Source organism: Teleopsis dalmanni, chromosome 2 (genome assembly GCF_002237135.1).
Source record: "Teleopsis dalmanni isolate 2A chromosome 2, ASM223713v2, whole genome shotgun sequence".
NCBI lineage: Eukaryota > Metazoa > Arthropoda > Insecta > Diptera > Diopsidae > Teleopsis > Teleopsis dalmanni.
Window position 1 is genome coordinate 109274852 of NC_051847.1, and position 18840 is coordinate 109293691.

The 18840-nt window shown below is 35.2% G+C and overlaps 2 protein-coding genes and 1 long non-coding RNA gene across 3 annotated transcripts; 1 reads left to right on the plus strand and 2 right to left on the minus strand.

Annotated features, from left to right (window-relative positions):
- LOC119675414 lies at positions 1 to 633 on the minus strand. The gene has a single exon (XM_038086612.1). It carries the CDS (start codon positions 631 to 633, stop codon positions 1 to 3), a length of 633 nt encoding a protein of 210 aa, XP_037942540.1.
- An 8350-nt stretch (positions 634 to 8983) lies between these two features.
- Positions 8984 to 9575, minus strand: LOC119677780. Its single transcript, XR_005252294.1, has 3 exons — positions 9399 to 9575; positions 9157 to 9316; positions 8984 to 9090 (listed from the first exon to the last, which is right to left on the minus strand). It is a non-coding gene; the product is annotated as an uncharacterized LOC119677780 (long non-coding RNA).
- An 8261-nt stretch (positions 9576 to 17836) lies between these two features.
- Positions 17837 to 18415, plus strand: LOC119675415 (serum response factor homolog A-like). The gene is made up of 2 exons (XM_038086613.1): positions 17837 to 18266; positions 18345 to 18415. Exons 1-2 carry the CDS (start codon positions 17837 to 17839, stop codon positions 18413 to 18415), a joined length of 501 nt encoding a protein of 166 aa, XP_037942541.1.
- Positions 18416 to 18840: the final 425 nt, after the last annotated feature.

Sequence of the window (18840 nt, forward strand, 5' to 3'; positions counted from 1 at the left end):
TCAGAAACAATCCTCCTGTACCAGTTGCATTATAAATTTTTCGGCTTCATTTATTTCACTTGGTAATAACGGTGGCAACGACTGCAAATTATTACACTCTTCCATAAATAGTGGATCTCGTTTTCTACGGAATATTTGAACAGCTCTTAGGAACCAGGCAACAGAACGTTTAAGTCTAAAAAATGAACTGAAACGGGTAAATTCTATCAATGTTTCACTGGCCTGATATTGTAGTAATATCGGTGTCGTAATCTCTTCTTCTGGCATGTCAGTATAAAACGAAAATGTAGCATTTGGCCAGCTATTTTGTTCTTGACGTAAAAAGGTTGGCCCTTTTAACCAAATGTTGCCATTGTTTATTTTAGGCACCTCTTTGGCTCTTGTTGCAGCGTTAGAAGGGTTCATCTTAGTTGGCACCCATCTCCATTGGTCTTCTTTCGTTGAGGTCAATATTTCAGCTATACGATGCCCAACAAATGGTTTGAATCGGCGATTTCTTGAATTTACCCAACAAAGAACGGTTATAGAATCAGTCCAAAATACTATACGGCTTATGTTTATGTCATGTCTGTCCACCACCAGCTTTGATAATCGAGTAGCCAAGACTGCAGCCTGCAGTTCCAACCTTGGCATGGATAGGAGTTTCTTAGGCGCTGTGCGAGTCTTACCACAGACAAAAACTACATCAACTGCATATTGATGTTTAATTCGCAGATACACTGCTGCAGCAAATGCAACTTAACTAGCATCCATAAATATATGGATTTGGATCTCTTTGGCAATGTTGAGATGCGGCGAATAGCATCTTGGTACAAAGAAATTGCCTATTCTGGCAAATTCGTCCCACCACCGAAACCATTTTTGAGATAACGTAGGTGGTAACAAGTCGTCCCAATTTAATTTGGTTTTCCAGCTTTCTTGCAATAATACTTTGGCAATAAGTAAAAAGTTCGCTAAGATGCCGTATGGATCAAATATAGACATCACAATTCCTAAAAGTTCTGGCTTTGTTGGAACCCTTTTACCCTCGATAACTTCTTTAGCTATGCGATGAAATTTTGTTAAGAATTGATACGAATCATTTGTTACGTTCCAATACATTCTCAAGATTTTCTCAGTTTGGCTCTGCCGATTCAAACAGATGGCCTCTGCAGTTTCACCTGCATTCATGACAATCTGTAGATTTAACGAATTTGATGAAAAATTACGAAGTTAAAAGCCGGCGTTTGCATTAATTTGCACCACTTGCTGACAAATTAGTAGAGCGTGCTCTTCTGTATCGAAACTGGCAACGTAATCGTCTACGTAAAAGTTCTCATTGATGGCAGATACAGCTTCCGGATATTGGCTGCGATAACTTTCGGCATTATGGTTCTTAACAAATTCAGCGCAACAGTGCGAACATACTGCTCCGAATATCAGAGACGTCATGACATATTGTTCGATCGGTGACATTTCGCAAGCGTTTCTCCATAAGAATCTTTGGGCATTCTGGTCGGCTGGTCGTATTTTAACCTGAGAAAACATCTCTTTTATGTCTGCGGCAACAGCAATACGACCCTGACGTAGTTTAAAAAGTGTTCCTATTAATGGTTTAGCCTTTTCTGGTCCCTTCAACAGTGCTGAGTTGAGAGTTTGTTTATCAACAGTGGCGGCGGCATCGAAAACAATTCTCAGTTTGTCGGGCTTATGCGGGTTCTGCACAGAAATATGCGGCAAATACCACAACGGCTTTGTGATATCTTCAATTTCATCTTGTGTGAGTTTCCTGGCGTAACCTTTGGCGATGTATTTGTTAATTTCGGTCTTATATCGTTTTGCGAATTTGACATTATTTCTCATTTTAGCTTCGATTCCCTGCAAACGTTTGACAGCCATGGCGTAGCTATCAGGCAATATTGGTGAATTTTTTCTCCATAAAAGGCCAAGCTCATAACGATCATTGATACGGCGTGTTGTATCAGACAAGATTTTATGAGGTCTCAAATCACCGGCTGAGTCCAGCGGCGGTGTTGGATTTTCAATTCCAAAATTTTCACAATTAAAATATTCGGCAACAATACGATCAAGACATTTAAATGATGGTTCCGCTCGGGCAAATAACATTGGCGAATGGATGCTTGAACCGGTTGGACCATATGCCACCCATCCAAGTTTAGTTCGAATAGCCACTGGATTAGATGCACCGGCGGTCACTGATGCAGAAGATGCATTTATGTTGGCACAATTTAGGCCCAGCAGCATTAAAGGGCGAACATCATCATAGTCTTCAATCGGTAAACAATCAAGATGCCCATAATCTGATTTTTTAAACGATTGTGTTGGCAGTCTTAGATTGGAAATTACGTAACCGTTTTTAATCTCATATTGTTCGCCAGCTTCACCCTTTATGTTGACATTTACCACTGTTGAGTTTTGAGTCACCTTCTCTTCATCATACCACTGCATCGTTAAATGTTGTTTCTTGCCTTTAAGGCCTAACTGACTTGCAATTTTGGCATCTAATATAGTGATGGACGACCCTTCATCCACAAGTGCGAAAATCTTCAGTTGTCCCTTTGGACCCATAATTTTTATCGGAACCAATTTAAAAAGAAAACCGGAATATGGCTTGGCACAACTCAAAACCTGTTGAACTGATCCAGACGTAGGCGGCACTTGTTGGGACTCATGTAGCAATCTATTATGATTTTACGGCAACCGTTTATACCGCAGGATCTTTTCATTCGGCACTGTATGACATTGTGTCCTTTCCTCAAACATGAAAAACACAAACGAAGCTGCTTCACCTTTACCCAACGCTACTGAACATTTTTACTCAAAAACGCTTCACATGTAACTATCAGATGTTGGCCTGCACATTCAAAACACTTAACTTCTAGGTGATTTTCTTGTTCCATCTCATGGTTTTGTGCATACATAACTCGGCGCGTATAATTTTGAGTAGCTGGCATTGTAATTTTAGGCTTTTCGGTTTTTGATTGATACAATGGCTGTGGCAAAAGGCAAATTATTTTCGCTATCTCACTCAACCAAACACTAAATTGTTTTATTGTGGAATATTCCTTCAGAGTTACAGCGTGACGCGCCCACTCGAATTGTTTACTAGGCGGCAGCTTATACACTAGTTGTTCTAATAATATTGGGTTGTTCAAGTGTTGCTCACACTTGGCTGATGACAAAAAGGCTACAACATTTCGCACAAGCGAGGATAAGGCAATTAAACTGTCAACGTTCCTCTCGGTCACTCTCTCGAACTGTTGAATCTTGTCCAACTGGGACCGTATTAGTAAATCTGGGCGGCCAAAACGAAATTCAAGTTCTTCCATAACTGCAAGCACATTTGATGGGTATATTAACAGTGACTGAACGACATCCTTGGCTTCATCCATTAGGCATTTCTGTAGGCGCATTAAATTATGTCTGTTGGTATACTTAAACGTTTTGGTGGTGTCCTCAAAACTAGCACGAAAAAGTGGCCACTGTTCGGCGTTACCGTTGAATTTTGGCAAATCATAAAGTCGGATGCCTTCGCCTCCTGAACATACAACTTCAGCAGTGCACCGTTCGTCTTCATCTTGATCTTTCTTACCTATTTCATCTTTCTTTTCGTGCGTTACCGACTTATCGTTGGCAAGTTGTCCACGCAAATTACTTATGTCTTCCCGATTCGAAACTGTTTCAGCTCGAACTTCATTCACTGTTTGTTGTAGAGCTTGTATGACTTTTAACGTATCTTGCATTGATGCCTGCTCTTGACATCTTGACGACACTGGAGTCTCACATGGCGATTTATTATTTCTGCGACTCATCTTTAATTTACTCATTTTGTCTTTTCCCGCATTTTTCCAGGCGTCATACATAAATGAATGTTATTTTAACGGAAAGAAATGTGAAAACATGTAATCGGTTATTTAAATACCGAAAATATTTTATTGACAAATATTTTTATTCTATTCGTTACAATTACTTCATTATTCATTTATTTATATTATTTTTACCCGCAACGAGCTTGATTTCACATTTGCGTGTCATTTCCGTTCTTTCTGTCTCCTCTGCTTCGTATCAACTGTCATTCACCTTTCATGCTGCCTCGCAGGGCTGCATTCAGCTCAATATTACTGAGTTGCTTTTTTACTGTTACAATGCCACTTTTTAATGACGAAAAGTGCGAAAATGAGCAAAACAAAGAAAAAAATTGCGTATCATATGTTGATTTAAATGTAAAAATCGAATTATTTGTTTGCTGCACAAATTATCGGAAACAAATATAAGTTATTTTATGAGTAAATAAAAAATAATAAAAAAATAAATAATAAAAAACATTTATTTTAATGAGTAAAATAAATATATAAAAAGAATTGTGCATGAGCAAAATAAACAAGAATTGTGCAGTTGTTAATGTTTATTTAAATAAAAAATTTTAAAAAAGATTTCAAAAATACATTTAATTGCATTTCGAGTTTTAGCGGGGGATTTAGCTCAAGAACAGGAGCAAGAAATTTTGCAACAGAGGATCAATCGCAGAAACTTGTGAGACGCTGCAAGTTTCTTGTTTAGACGCTGCCTAATTTCTTGTAAGTACAAATGTAAATTTAATTTGGTTTTAAAATAAACGTTTTTTTTCAATATAGATTTCAAAAATATTACAGAGTAAATAAACCAGCAATTATTTACCTGTTAGAGGAACTTACTGAGGAACTACAACCAGCAAAGAAGCAGTTTGCAGTTGCTGCAATTGTGAAATTAAGCGATTGTTTGCGTTTTTTTGCTGAAGGAGCTTATCAGACAGGTGTTGGAAAAGACCATAATGTCGCCTTATAGAAACCGCGAGCAACATCTGGATTAGTTTTCATTAACTACAGCAGGATTTTCAATTGCATTTTATTCGCAATTTTAGCCCTGTGTAAATAGCACAATTAAATACATTCGCAAAATTAATTATTATTGGTTACTTACATGTTAAATTTAACTCTTTTCTAAATTTTTAATTCTTTTTTTATTAATTAATAAACAACCTTACGTTATGATATCAATTCTTCAATGTCTTTATTTTCAAACATTCACTGCTTTTATACAAAATTTGCGTAAATTATAATTTAATTTTTTTATATAATTAGGATAGAAATGTTTTTCATGCTTCAGTTAATGAACTAATAATAGTTTATAATTGTGCAGATCTTACAATAAAAAAGAAGCAATGTTTTACCTGCACATAATTGCAAAAGTTTATTTTAACTTATTCTACGAATCCCATTCATTACAGAATTTACACTTTAATTAGTGAAAAAAACCCGTGTGAATAAAATAAATAAATGAAAATTTAAATATTTGAAATTTGTTATACTTTTATTAAAATAATAATTTTAATAAAATATATTAAATGAAAATTTTGTTCTATTAAATTTATTAAAATAATTTTATTAAAATATATTCGGAAAACTAATCAACTCTTGTGGATAAAATAAAAAAATAAAACTTTGAAAATATTAAATTTATTGTAATAATTTTATTATAATAATAATTTTATTAAAATATATTCAAAAATCTGATCATTTTCAGTTACTTTCATATTAAATTAAACCATTTTTAATACTTTTTTAACTTGTCTCTCCAACAATTTGCTTGGGAAAGAATTTGTGCAAAATTGGGAAAAAACAACCATTCCCATGCGATTCAGAATAGCAAAATTGGGAACTGGGAACAAAACTCCCATTTCCAAATTATTCAGAATAGCAAACTTGGGAACAGGGAACAAACTCCCATTCCCATGCGATTCAGAATAGGGGTGCCTGTGTCATTTGGTTATAATATGCCTATAAGCCTGAGCGCAGTTGTCTGTATCCGTTTTATAATTTAGTCTTTTATTATTCGAAACTTTAAGTATTGAAAACATTTCCGGAAAGTACCTTTTATTTTAGTTTCTTTCTTCATGTAAGATCTTTGCATTATCAAGATCAGGCTCATGTTTGCAGCCTTTGATTGTAACACTGAGGTATTAGTCGTACGTTGAAAAGGCAATGCACTGGTTACAGTTCTTACTAACCATAAAAAAATAAATCCATAAAAAAAAACATAAACGTTATGATCGCTCTAAAAAGATACATACCACAATCAAATTTTTTAATGCGATAGCGAAATAAAACCAGCATATGGGTGGCGTAGATTTGCACGATAACGCTTTACCCAATTATCAAGTATCCGTGCAACAAAAAAATCATGGTTGCCTTTATTTATAAATTAATTTGGTATTATGTTGGTGAATGCTTGGAAACTGCATGTTATGGTTTCAGCTCATGAAGAGCAAAAGCCATTTTCATATTTTAATAATATTAACAATAATGTCCATTGCTCCGAAAAAGTATAAGGTGGTCCTCGATGATGTGTTGTGTGTCATACTTACACTCTATTTGAATGTAGAAAATGTTTACATTAATATTTATAACATATTGGTTAGAACTATGTATTTTTTCGAAATCTATTAAAATTCTAAATAAAACACATTTCGATAAATAAACAATATCATTTGTTAATAATTTCTACAAAATTAGATTATTAACAAATATTAACAAGCATTAAACTTAATTGAGAAAATTTTTATTTTTACAAAAAATCACTATACGTATTGGCCCATTGGTGAGTAAACTTACCATCCCATATATCAGGAACGGTTGGTTCCATTTTGATGAAGTTTGAAATTAATCTTAATGTGTGCAAAAAACAACAATGTTCAAATTTTCATTAAAATACCGAGCCGTAAATGGTAAATACATTCCAAAAAAAATTACTTAATCTTATACCAGGTGTACCGGTATGAAGTGAGCGTAAAGATACAAATGTTCCGACAGGGAACATTTGTTGTGAACGAGCCTTTATTTTTTTTGTTTGTTTGCTATGATATGTGTGAAATATGTTTAGTATACATCAAGTCATTGAACAGACAACATCATATTTTTTCATCGTGTTAAAAATGTCGAATTTTGTACCAGAAAGTGATGGTTTGCGGAAAGCATTAATTTTTTGTTTTCATTTGAAGAAAAGTGGTGCAGAGTCGCATCGAATGCTTGTCGAGACATATGGTGATCATGCTCTATCAGAAGCAACATGCAAAAGATGGTTTCAACGGTTCAGAAATAATGATTTTGATGTGAGAAATGAAGAACGTGGAAGACCGCCAAAAAAGTTTGAAGACGCCGAATTGCAAACGATATTGGATGGAGATAACACTTTGGGTCAAAAGCAAATGGCAGAAATGTTAAATGTTGCACAACAAACAATTTCTGACCGTTTAAAAGCTATGGGAAAGATCCAAAAGTGTGGAAAATGGGTGCCACATGAATTGAATGAAAACCGAAAAAACACTTGTGAAATTTTGCTTCAAAGACACGAAAGAAAATCGGTTTTGCATCGGATTGTTACTGGCGGTGAAAAATGGATTCATTCTAAGAATCCTAAACGGAAAAAATCATGGGTTAATCCGGGACAACCATCAACATCGACTCCAAAACCAGATCGATTCGGCAAGAAGACAATGCTGTGTGTTTGGTGGGACCAGAAAGGTGTGGTGTACCACGAGCTCCTAAAACCTGGTGAAACCGTCAATGCTGGTCGCTATGAACAACAAATGATAAATTTGAACCATGCATAGATCGAGAAACGACCAGAATGGGCCAGAAGACACGGCAAGGTAATTCCGCTCCATGACAATGCACCTGCACACAAAGCAAAACGGGTTCAGGATGCAATCAAAACACTTGGCTGGGAGCTGCTACCCCACCCGCTGTATTCACCAGACCTGGCTCCTTCCGACTACAATTTGTTTTCATCGATGGGACACGCATTGGCTGAGCAGCACTTTCATTCCTACGAGGAGGTCGAAAATTGGGTGTCTGGTTGGTTTGCTTTAAAAGACGAACAATTTTTTTGGCGTGGTATCCACAAATTGCCAGAAAGGTGGTCAAAATATGTAGAAAGCAATGGCCAATACTTTGAATAAAATGTTTTCTACTTTCCTATTAATAATTAGTGTTTTATTTTCACCAAAAAACTCATCACAGAAACACGTTCTTCTCAAACAAAATAATAAAAATATCACAGAAACAGAAAATATAATTCAAAGCATATTCTGCTAAAATGATTATAAGAACTTTATTTATAGTGAACAAATTTTGTACAATAAATTAAAAAAAATAAAACTTCAAATATATTGGATCAAAAATTTGAAAAATTAAAGCTTAAATTAATAAAATCCCTACCTAAACATAAACAAAAACGGAAACTGGTTTTTAGACATAACTGATATGCAGTGGCTTCTCTCTCTCGGTTCCAATTCCTCCCTACCTCTTTCTGAAAAAAGCTTTCCACTGCTTAAGTACTTAACAGATGGAAAAGACTGCATAATTAGAAAATAAAGAAGAGCAAAAAATAGCGAGAACACAACTTATTTGAATGATTGAAAGGTATAAAAGGCAAATAACTCATTCTTCTATGAAAAAATACATATTCAAAAAAGATTTTATATAGAACCCCAGCGTACATTTTCAATCGCGGAAGAAGCGTTCGTGATGCTTTTGCCTGCTTTGTTTATCGCGGAAGCGTATTTAATTCAAACGCAGACGATTCTTCCGCGATACTTTTGTATGAGAGAGTTGTCCATCGTCTCGAATCGCTTAAACGAATAGCTTTCTGCTCCTCAAAACCATCGCAGAAGACGCGCAAATGATCGTAAAGCGCGATCGTTCTCAATAGTAAGTTTTTCTCTCAATAATTCTCAGCTTTTAGTACTCTAACTTATACACTGAAAAAAATTTTTTTTATATATTTTATAATTAATCTTTATTGTTTTTTTTTATTATTAATAAGAGAATAATTAAAAAAAGTAAAAAGTAAAGTAATAATATAAAAAAGTAAAGTTATAATATAACAAATTAAAGTAATAATATAAAAAAGTAAAGTAATAATATAACAAATTAAAGTCTCTTGCGATTTCAACTTTCGCTTCTTAATCCGGTTTTTTGCGTGTATAAAATGTGGTTGAAGCACTGAACTTATTTTAATGTCATTTACAGTTGGAAATTTAAGGAGACATATCTATAGAATGGGAAGTTATATATCAGAACATATATATCAACAGATTTAAATGATTAAAGATATTACTTTTTATTATTTTTTTGAAAGTATACGTTAGTATACTAGTCTTCTCCTTTATTCCTCTCCATGTGTAATTTGTTGCGAGCTCATCAGATAAGACTTTTTTAACACTTTGCCTTAAAAATACTGCCATTTTATCACCGCCCACTCTATTAATGAACTGCTTCTGAAAATATAAAAATAAAACAAACGAAAGAAATCAATATTAACTAAAATAAATATAGTTGATAATTTTTATTATAACTTACGAAGGCTTTTTTTCTGTCTTGTAATGAACCTAATTTTTCCTATCCGGGGTAGTTCTCAGCCTAGTCCAAGGTCTTACAAGAAAATTTATATTCGCGGGGACCCAAGCGTTCAACCAATATCGTTTCCACCGTTGAAGTAAGATGCCGTACAACAAATTAATTATTTTAGAATTCAAGTTTTTTTTTTCTTTATTGAACAATTTGTAATATATGTATAACAATAAATGTATTTTAAAGGAAAAACAAATTATCAAATAATATCTTTACAAATACTCGTAGATAATAATAAGCAAATAATATTTAACTGTTTTCAATTTAAGAAAAAAACAAAATTAATTAATCATATTTTAAGTTTAAAGTTTTATAAATGCAATTTCGTGTTCAACAAAATTTATAAAAATTCATAAAATATTATCAAATAAAAATATAAGGGAAGAAGAATTTCTATTAAGCGTAGTCGTGTGAAGATTACTTTGGTATTTTACTTAGAATTTTATGTAATATTTTTACATTCCTTAAATGTGGATTACGTAATTAAATTCTTAATGTTACACTTTATAATTAATTAAGATTATGTTTGCATATAACAGATTACATTTTTTTTTTTTACAAATATCTTGTTTTCAGTTGCTTAAGTTCAATTTTACAAAGATACATTTTTTTACATAGATTCTATTTCATAAGAACTAATAATTCATGAGCTTGTTGAGTTTAGAAAGTTTATACTCCTATGCGCTTAACTTAAAGCCTTTACGATTGTGACTGCATTGTTGTTACTTTTCTCATTTCCATTTAAATGAATAAAATTTGTAGATATTCAATTATACAATTTGGAATTTGTTAATTTTGAAGCGATTCGTTCGATTTAAATAAAATAACTTGTAATTTGCACTTATACATTGAAGTTACTTACGCGAAAACCTGCACTGCATTTTATAGATAAGTCTTACCCTTTCTGGTACATTAGGGCGTAATATCCCACTGCTTACAACGTCCAGCGATGAGTATAAAGAAACACCGATCAATTTATGCTTTGCCACGTATCGGGGAGAGAGACACCCAAGCTGCGCCACGTCTTTTGCTTGTGGTGTCAACACGTTTATACGTACGAACTAACACGAGTACAAAATCTTTTAATTGACCACTGTTAAAGCCGTCAATTATTTCTTTTGTACTGTGGCTATTAACAATATTATCCCGCTTCGCGCCGTGTCGATAAACTATTTCAATTTTTGTTCCTTTATATATTACAAAAAAAATTACACAATTTTAATAATTTTTTTTCAACTTGTTAATTTTATTATAATAATTTGTTACCGGGCTAATTGGTCAAATTTTAATATAAATAAAAAGACACTAATTTATTATTTATATTTAAAAATCGTTATATTTTATTTCCGATATTTCGACTATCTTCGATAGTCATCTTCAGGGAAAACTTGTTAATTTTATATTATAGTTAATAGTTTTAATTGTTATATAAAAAAAATCACTTAAGCGCTTTTTCTCTGTTTTATTAACACAAATCCGCAACTTGTAACAATATTTGAATCTTGTTAATTTTTTCCTTTATATTAAAATTGTAAAATCTTGTTACTATTTAAATCGTTAATTTTAATATTAAAATAGTTTTAATTGTTATATAAAAAAATCACTTAAGCGCTTTGTATCTGATCTATTAACACAAACCCGCTACTTGCAATGCAAAGAAAAAAACTTTTTATTTATTTAAAAAAAACCAGGTAATTAACGTCACGGGTACGATGCGTTGCGTTCAACATAAACACGAGTCAAGAGACAGAAACTCCTCCGCCTGCGCCTTTTATTCTCCTTTTTTCTAACTGCGTCGAGCGGACTTTTTCGCTAGCCGTTGTTCGGTCAATGTCCTCAACATTTCCCCTCATCAGGTATTCTGTTGTTTTCTTTCCAGGCTTCTGAAAGCTTTAAACTGCACTCACAGCTTTTTTTCCCTTTTATTATCCGCTGCAACATTTTTACGATCAACCGAAAATGTACAAAGCACATGACAATGACATTTCTTATTTTCTCTAATTTTGTTTTGATTATTTCTATTTTTACAATGTGGTTTTTTTTTTAAAGATAAATTACAATTTAATCAAATAATTATAATTATAATAAATATATTAATCAATTTAAATACAAAAAATTGTGTGTGGACTATAGTAAAATATGACTATCACTTCCAGTGCTGGAGTTCTGTTGTTGCGGGGTGGGCTGTTGCGATTTGGTATAGCATGTGGTGATGCTGTATAGCGAGAGGTTATTGCTTTGTTGGAACCAATTGTTAAATTCAATTTTTATGCAATTATAAGCAGAAGTTATAAGCAACAAACATGAAGATGTACTGGCAAAATATGGTGCTATATCAGCTCAAGGTATTCTGGATATTGGAGCTTTGTTGTTGGGCTGCGGAACCCACGATGTTGTAACAATTAAATTGCCAAAAATTTTAATCGTTACACTCCCTCCTTTCTTTACGAGAGGATATCAATGCGGATATCTCCATTTCTGGCGATACGAATCAGTCGAGTCTTGCCGTCCCATGTCGCCTTGAACCGATGACGCCTGCCTCTGGACCACTTCTTTAAATCATAGCCCTGCTTCTGTAGTATTCTCGCCGGGCTAAGGTCTTCATTCAGAAATTCAGCAGTGGTAACTTCATTATTATGCTTTGATGTGATTGCTTTCTCGTGGGCGTTTTGCTGTTGTAGAATGGCTTTAGCGGTTGGAGGAGTTGCTGGACAATCCCAGTTGTTTATGGTTTGTCTCATAGAGTGTTGTATATCTCGCTGTTCATGGAAATGGTTCATGTAATCATCTCTCGCTTCTGCATCACCTGACTTAAACGGCCAGCTTCGTTTGCGATAGTGCTTGTTGTCATTTTCGTGGCGGTTTAAAATGGTTTTGGCAATTGGAGGCGTTGGAGGGCAATCACTGCTATTCGTCACTCGAGGAGGTGTAAGAAGTATGTCCCACCAATCAGGAGGGGCCGTGATCTGCAGGATGTCTTCCAGACGACTCTCGTTCACCTCATCTGACAGCGAATTTTCAGAATGATGACAACTATAAAGATAAACAAGATTAAGTAAGTGGTACAAAATAATTTTAAATTAACAATGATACTGTTTAATTCGACTTAGGTGAGCCGAAATTATTTTATCGCCATGTAGTGCACGCAGCTTCACTATGACCGGTGATACAAAGTCTATTACTTCATAAGGTCCTGAATATTTCGGGGCTAATTTTGCATTAAAGCCGTCTAGTGCATTAGATAGTGGTTGTGAACGATTAAGTACCAGTGTGCCGAGTTCTGGTTTCCACTCCCGTCGTCGGAGGTTATAATATCTTGCCTGGTCTTGTGATGCTTTTCCCATGTTTCTGCTAGCAATAGCGTATATTTCAAGTAACTTTCGTGCTTTGTTATCTGGAGATTCTGTAGCTCTTCCAAGTCCTGGTGTCACTGCATCATATAATGTACTCGGCATTCGAAGCTCTCTACCTTGAGTAATATATGCCGGACTGAAACCTGTTGAAGACGAAATTGAGGAGTTTATCGCTAACGTGATTTCGGGTAAACACTCGTCCCAGTGTCGGTGGTCAACTATTGAGTTTTGCGCGATCATTGCTTTTATTGTGCGATTTGCACGTTCAGTCGGGTTCTCCTGAGGTGTATAAGGGGCTGTATGTTGATGTTGAATGCCCAATTCGACTAAGAATTTTGGAAGCAACTTGCTCGTAAATTGTGTTCCATTGTCTGTGACCAAGATCTTCGGAATCCCAAACCGCGCCATGATGTTTTCTCTGAAGGCTTTTTTAACACCGGCCGTCGTGGCGTTCCTCATTGGTATAATCTCCATCCATTTGGAGAACTTATCAAAAAATACCAACGCTACCGTATTTCCTTTAACTGAACGTGGTAAAGGCCCAATAAAATCTGCACATACTGTTACCCATGGCTCTTCTGGTAAACTCGTTAACATCTTTCCTGCACTAGGCTGTTGACTGACCTTGTATTTTTGACAGGTATCACACTTCCGTACATATTCTTTGATGTCGCGATACATTCCTGGCCAAAAATATCTCGATGTAACTCGAAGGATTGTTTTCTGATTACCTAAATGTCCTGCCGTGATATCATTACGACACTCTTTTAATACTTGAGGCCGAATGGATTGAGGTACACACAGTTTCCAGCAAGGATGTCCCTCGTTGCTATAAGAGTTGGGTATACGACGGTACAGCTGATTATTTTCGATAGTGTAGTCGGGGTATTTACTTGGATTATCGGTTAATGTTTTTCTCAAGTTCGTTAACCATAAACAAGACTGTTCATCTTCTTTCGTCGTATCCGGCATATTCAACAGGGCCAGTGTGGTTTGAGGTTGACGAGACAGTGCATCCGCGACGACATTATATTTTCCTTTTCTATATTGTACCTCAAAATTGAATTGTTGCAGCTCTAGCGCCCAGCGCGCGATACGACCAGTTGGATTTTCAATGTTGTTTAACCATTTCAGCGCCAGATGTCGGTTATGACTACGAAACGATAACCTTCTAAATATTGTTTCATTTTTCTCACTCCCCAAACAATCGCTAGACACTCCTTTTCAGTCGTCGAGTAGTTTTTTAAGCTGGATTTAAACTGCGACTTGCATAAGCTATCACCTTTTCTTCGCCGGCTATTTCTTGAGTCAGTATTGCTCCTAGTCCAAAATTACTGGCATCTGTCTGCAATACAAATTGTTCGGTGAAGTTGGGGCACGCTAGAATTGGAGCACTCGTTAATTTTTCTTTTAACATATCGAACGCCACCTGTTGGTCTGACGTCCATTGCCATCGTTTACCTTTCTTTAATAGCATCGTAAGGGGTTGTATTGTATTTGAAAAGTGTGGTACAAAACGGCGATACCACGAGGCGATTCCAATACACCGTCGTAGTTCCTTGAGGTCTTTTGGTACAGGTAACTCTTTTATGGCTGCAATCTTTTCGGGATCAGTGTGTATACCATGTGGTGTCACCAAATGCCCAAGATACTTTATTTCATTCATGAAAAATTTACATTTCTGTACGTTGATTTTTAGTTTTGCACACCTTAGTCGATGGAATACCTTTCGCAAATTTTCCATATGTTCCTCCAGTGTATGACCAATTATGATGATGTCATCGAGATATGCAAAAGCAAAAGGTTCCATATCAGGTCCAATCACGGTGTCTAACGCTCGTTGAAATGTTGCTGGAGCGGAGTGCAGTCCAAAAGGCATCACGCGCCACTGAAATAGCCCTCGTCCAGGTACTGTAAACGCAGTATATTCTTTACTTTGTTCAGCCATTGGTATTTGCCAATACCCGTTCTTGAGATCAAGGCTGCTGATATATTCGGCGTCTCTGAGTTGATCTAGAATGTGTTGTATACGAGGAATTGGGTAGGCATCTGGTATTGAGTGAGCATTTACCTGACGATAATCTATGCAAAGTCGCCAACTACCATCCTTTTTCTTCACTAATACCACCGGTGAGCTATAAGGGCTATGAGAGCGTTCGATACAACCTTTTTGTAATAATTCATTTATTTCTTTGTCCAGTATTTGTTACATGACCGGGTTTCGAGGATAGTATCTTTGCTTAATCGGTCTGTCATCCTTCATGGTGATGGAATGTGTGGTGATATTGGACAGTCCTTCAAGAGTATCGAACTTCGCTAATTCGCGAGCTAAGAATTTGTCCACATGTTCCGATTCACTTACTGTAGAATTCAGCATTACCATCTCTCGTTTCACATTTGAAGTTTTACTAAGTTTGACTGTATTTTCCCCTATTTTGAAGATACTTGACGCCGAAACCAGGAAGTCCATCCCCAAGACCATATCATGTACCATTCCTTCTAACACTAATAGTTCAACTGCATAGTCACAGGCCCCGATTCGCAGTGATGTGTGAATTATTGTATTTATGTTCCACGGTGAACCATCTGCGCTTGGTGTCCTTGTCGTCCACATCGAAAACAAGCTGAAGCTAAGTTTATTGGCTCCACTGCTGCAAGTACCATCGGTTTATCTCGTCGTTCTGGTGTTGTAAAAGATTCCCTTGGTTTTCTGCTCTTTCCTTCATCTCGAACTGCTTCGTAGTCGTTAGCGAGTAATATAAGCTCTCGTAATGTACAAAACTCGCGTCGCTTTATATGCATCCTGTATTCTGTTAAACTGTTTCGGTAGAATCGTTCAAGCTTTGCTCCATCGTCCATTTTCAAATGTTGCATCAACTTCTGCAATTCCAACATGTATGTTTTAAATGATTCACCAGGTTTCTGCATTCGGTTTCTTAACTCGTCTTCTAAGCGCTCGAAGTAACGATGAGGTAGGAAAAATTCTAGAAAATCAGATTTAAACTGCTCCCAGTAGTCCCAGTCCCCTTTATTGTGACGGAACCATACCAAGGCCTGCCCTTTCAGTAATTCTGGCATCGCACGAGGTAGCATATTTTTAGCAAGATCATATCCACTCGCTAACTCTTCCACACGCTCCACAAACGCTAACGGATCGCCGCTCTCATCAAATCGGACCGCCCATTTTCTAGCCTGATCGATGACTGTTGCTTGCATGGTTCTAGGTTGTGTATATGGTACGTGTAACGTATGTTGCGTGTACTGCTGCTGATGTAAAGGAAGAGTCAATTGTGGAATATTATCTTGGCATCGCTCCGTTGTCTGTTCTGGGGGTGGCAATGGTATTTCCTCCACGGCGTGATCGTATTCTACTTCACCTACGGACACTCTGCTATGTCTATCTTCAAGTTCTTTTAATCGTGTTATTATCTGCGGTTTGTGGTCAGCTTGTGCAATAAAGTTTGCCAATCGCCGGCGCAATTCATCGACGACACCAGTTGAATCTTGTTCGAATTCGTCCAAATAAGCGACTAGTTCTTCTTTGCGTAAATTCCTGACCCAGACGCGACCCATAATAACTGATATACGATGTTTTGTGATATCTGAAACTAAAAAATCTAGCTGTGTTTCGATGTATTTTGTTGAACCTTAGTCGAGGGTCCCTGCTCGGGCGCCACTTGTAATGAACCTAATTTTTCCTAGCCGGGGTAGTTCTCAGCCTAGTCCAAGGTCTTACAAGAAAATTTATATTCGCGGGGACCCAGCGTTCAACTAATGTCGTTTCCACCGTTGAAGTAAGATGCCGTACAACAAATTAATTATTTTAGAATTCAAGTTTTTTTTTCTTTATTGAACAATTTGTAATATACGTATAACAATAAATGTATTTTAATATTAAAATTAACGATTTAAATAGTAACAAGATTTTACAATTTTAATATAAAGGAAAAAATTAACAAGATTCAAATATTGTTACAAGTTGCGGATTTGTGTTAATAAAACAGAGAAAAAGCGCTTAAGTGATTTTTTTTATATAACAATTAAAACTATTAACTATAATATAAAATTAACAAGTTGAAAAAAAATTATCAAAATTGTGTAATTTTTTTTGTAATATATAAAGGAACAAAAATTGAAATAGTTTATCGACACGGCGCGAAGCGGGATAATATTCATCAACCAAACTCGCATAATATTATTGGTTTTGTTATTTGTTATTACGAACAATTTAATAAAAAAATAATTACCTCTTGATATAATTTATAATTTAATTTAAACTGTACTTTCACTGATTTTTATTAACCACACCACTTTACTGCGTTCAAATTTAAAACTAATACGTATAGTCAAAACGTATTAGTTTTAAATTTGAACGCAGTAAAGTGGTGTGGTTAATAAAAATCAGTGAAAGTACAGTTCACCGTAGTCAAAGTTTCGTAGTGAGCGGACGTGTTTTTTTAACCGGTCTCGAAGAAATTTAAATTACAGTATAAAAACAAGTAAATAAGAGGTACTCTTATAAATATCACTTTTGTTATTAATACAAATTCACAAAAATAGATCATTTTTGGGCAAAAAAACAATTAGTAAAAGTTTAAAGTGCATAAAATATTAATTTGAAAATAGCGCGCGCTTTTTCGATTTTTGTTGACTTTCTTTCTTTTTGCACAACTTTATTAAAAAATTCAAACAGCTGACAGAGACAGCAGATTAATTTCTAAAGCTTATAATCAAAAGTCAATAAGCATTCAAACAAAAGAACAGTGCGGTTTTGTGTATATATGAACAAAACAAAAAGTGCTGATAGACACAGCTATTATTATATTTTATTCTATTACTGAAAAAGCTGTTTATAGTAATTAAACAAAATTAAAATATTCAGCTGAGACATCATATACAACCTATTCTTCGATTAATGTGTACACAAACCTTTATTTTAAAAGTGTTATAACACAAGATCAGTTCTCCTCAAACTGTTCATAATAGCAAACTATATTTTCATATCCTATTTTGATAATCGCTTAATTTATCGTAATGCCGGTCAATCGAACTCCACCAAAAGGTGAAGGCGAGTCAAATCACGAGCAACAATCACAACAAGAACAACAACAGCATAAAACACACCAACAAGCTGTCCTATGTTCAAAAGCATCCAATAATAATAATCAAACAACACTTCTACAATCAAATCAACAGCTACAACTGCAAGAAAAATCACTGCAAATCCAACAAAAACAACCACAACAGAACCAGCAAATAGAGAAACAACAAATGCAGCAGGAGTACCACATAAAACTCCAACAATCAAACCATCATCAACACAATTCACCATCAAAACTCATTCAGAATTTGGAAAACTCTGATATTAACACCAGAACTGCAAACACAACGGAAGATGCAAACACAAATAAAAACAATGGCTTCAACACGCCAGTAGTGAATAAGAGAATTCGTAGCTCCCCTGGTAAGCAAATCAATGAAATAAGCGCCAAAAAGCACAAACAAAACAAAAAACAATACACATTAAACGAGTATTTCTTAGCTACAAATAGGTTTGCTGTTCTAGCAACTGATAATGATAAAGAACCCACTAAAGATAGCAAAACAACGTAAAATCAAACGGCTAAAAATAAAAAACCACCACCCATTTACGTGCAAAAAGTACAGCTGCTAGACAACCTAATTAAAACGTTAGATGCACTACAAATATCTAAATATGATATTCATGTATTACAAAACAATGAAATAAATTTCCAGCCATACGAATCAGTAGATTACACTAGCATAGTAAAATTTCTTAAAGAAAAGAGCGTAGAGTACTAAATTTTGAACCTAAATTTTGAACCTCCCCATCCAAAAAGAACAATACCACAATATACCAACTGTCAAAAGTATGAACACACAAAAAATTTTTGTACAAGATGTCCAATCTGTGTTAAATGCTCCGAAGGACATAAAACAATTGACTGTCCCATGAAAGGTAAGAACAACGTCGTTAAATGCGCACTCTGTAAAGAGAATCACACTGCAAACTACAA

Bases quoted from the DNA above. Each gene is read 5' to 3' on its own strand.
- LOC119675414 (XM_038086612.1), bottom strand. From the start codon at position 633: ATGCCAAGGTTGGAACTGCAGGCTGCAGTCTTGGCTACTCGATTATCA.
- LOC119675415 (XM_038086613.1), top strand. From the start codon at position 17,837: ATGCCGGTCAATCGAACTCCACCAAAAGGTGAAGGCGAGTCAAATCAC. The intron at 18,267-18,344 runs GTAAGCAAATCA...AGTATTTCTTAG, and splicing joins GAGAATTCGTAGCTCCCCTG to CTACAAATAGGTTTGCTGTT.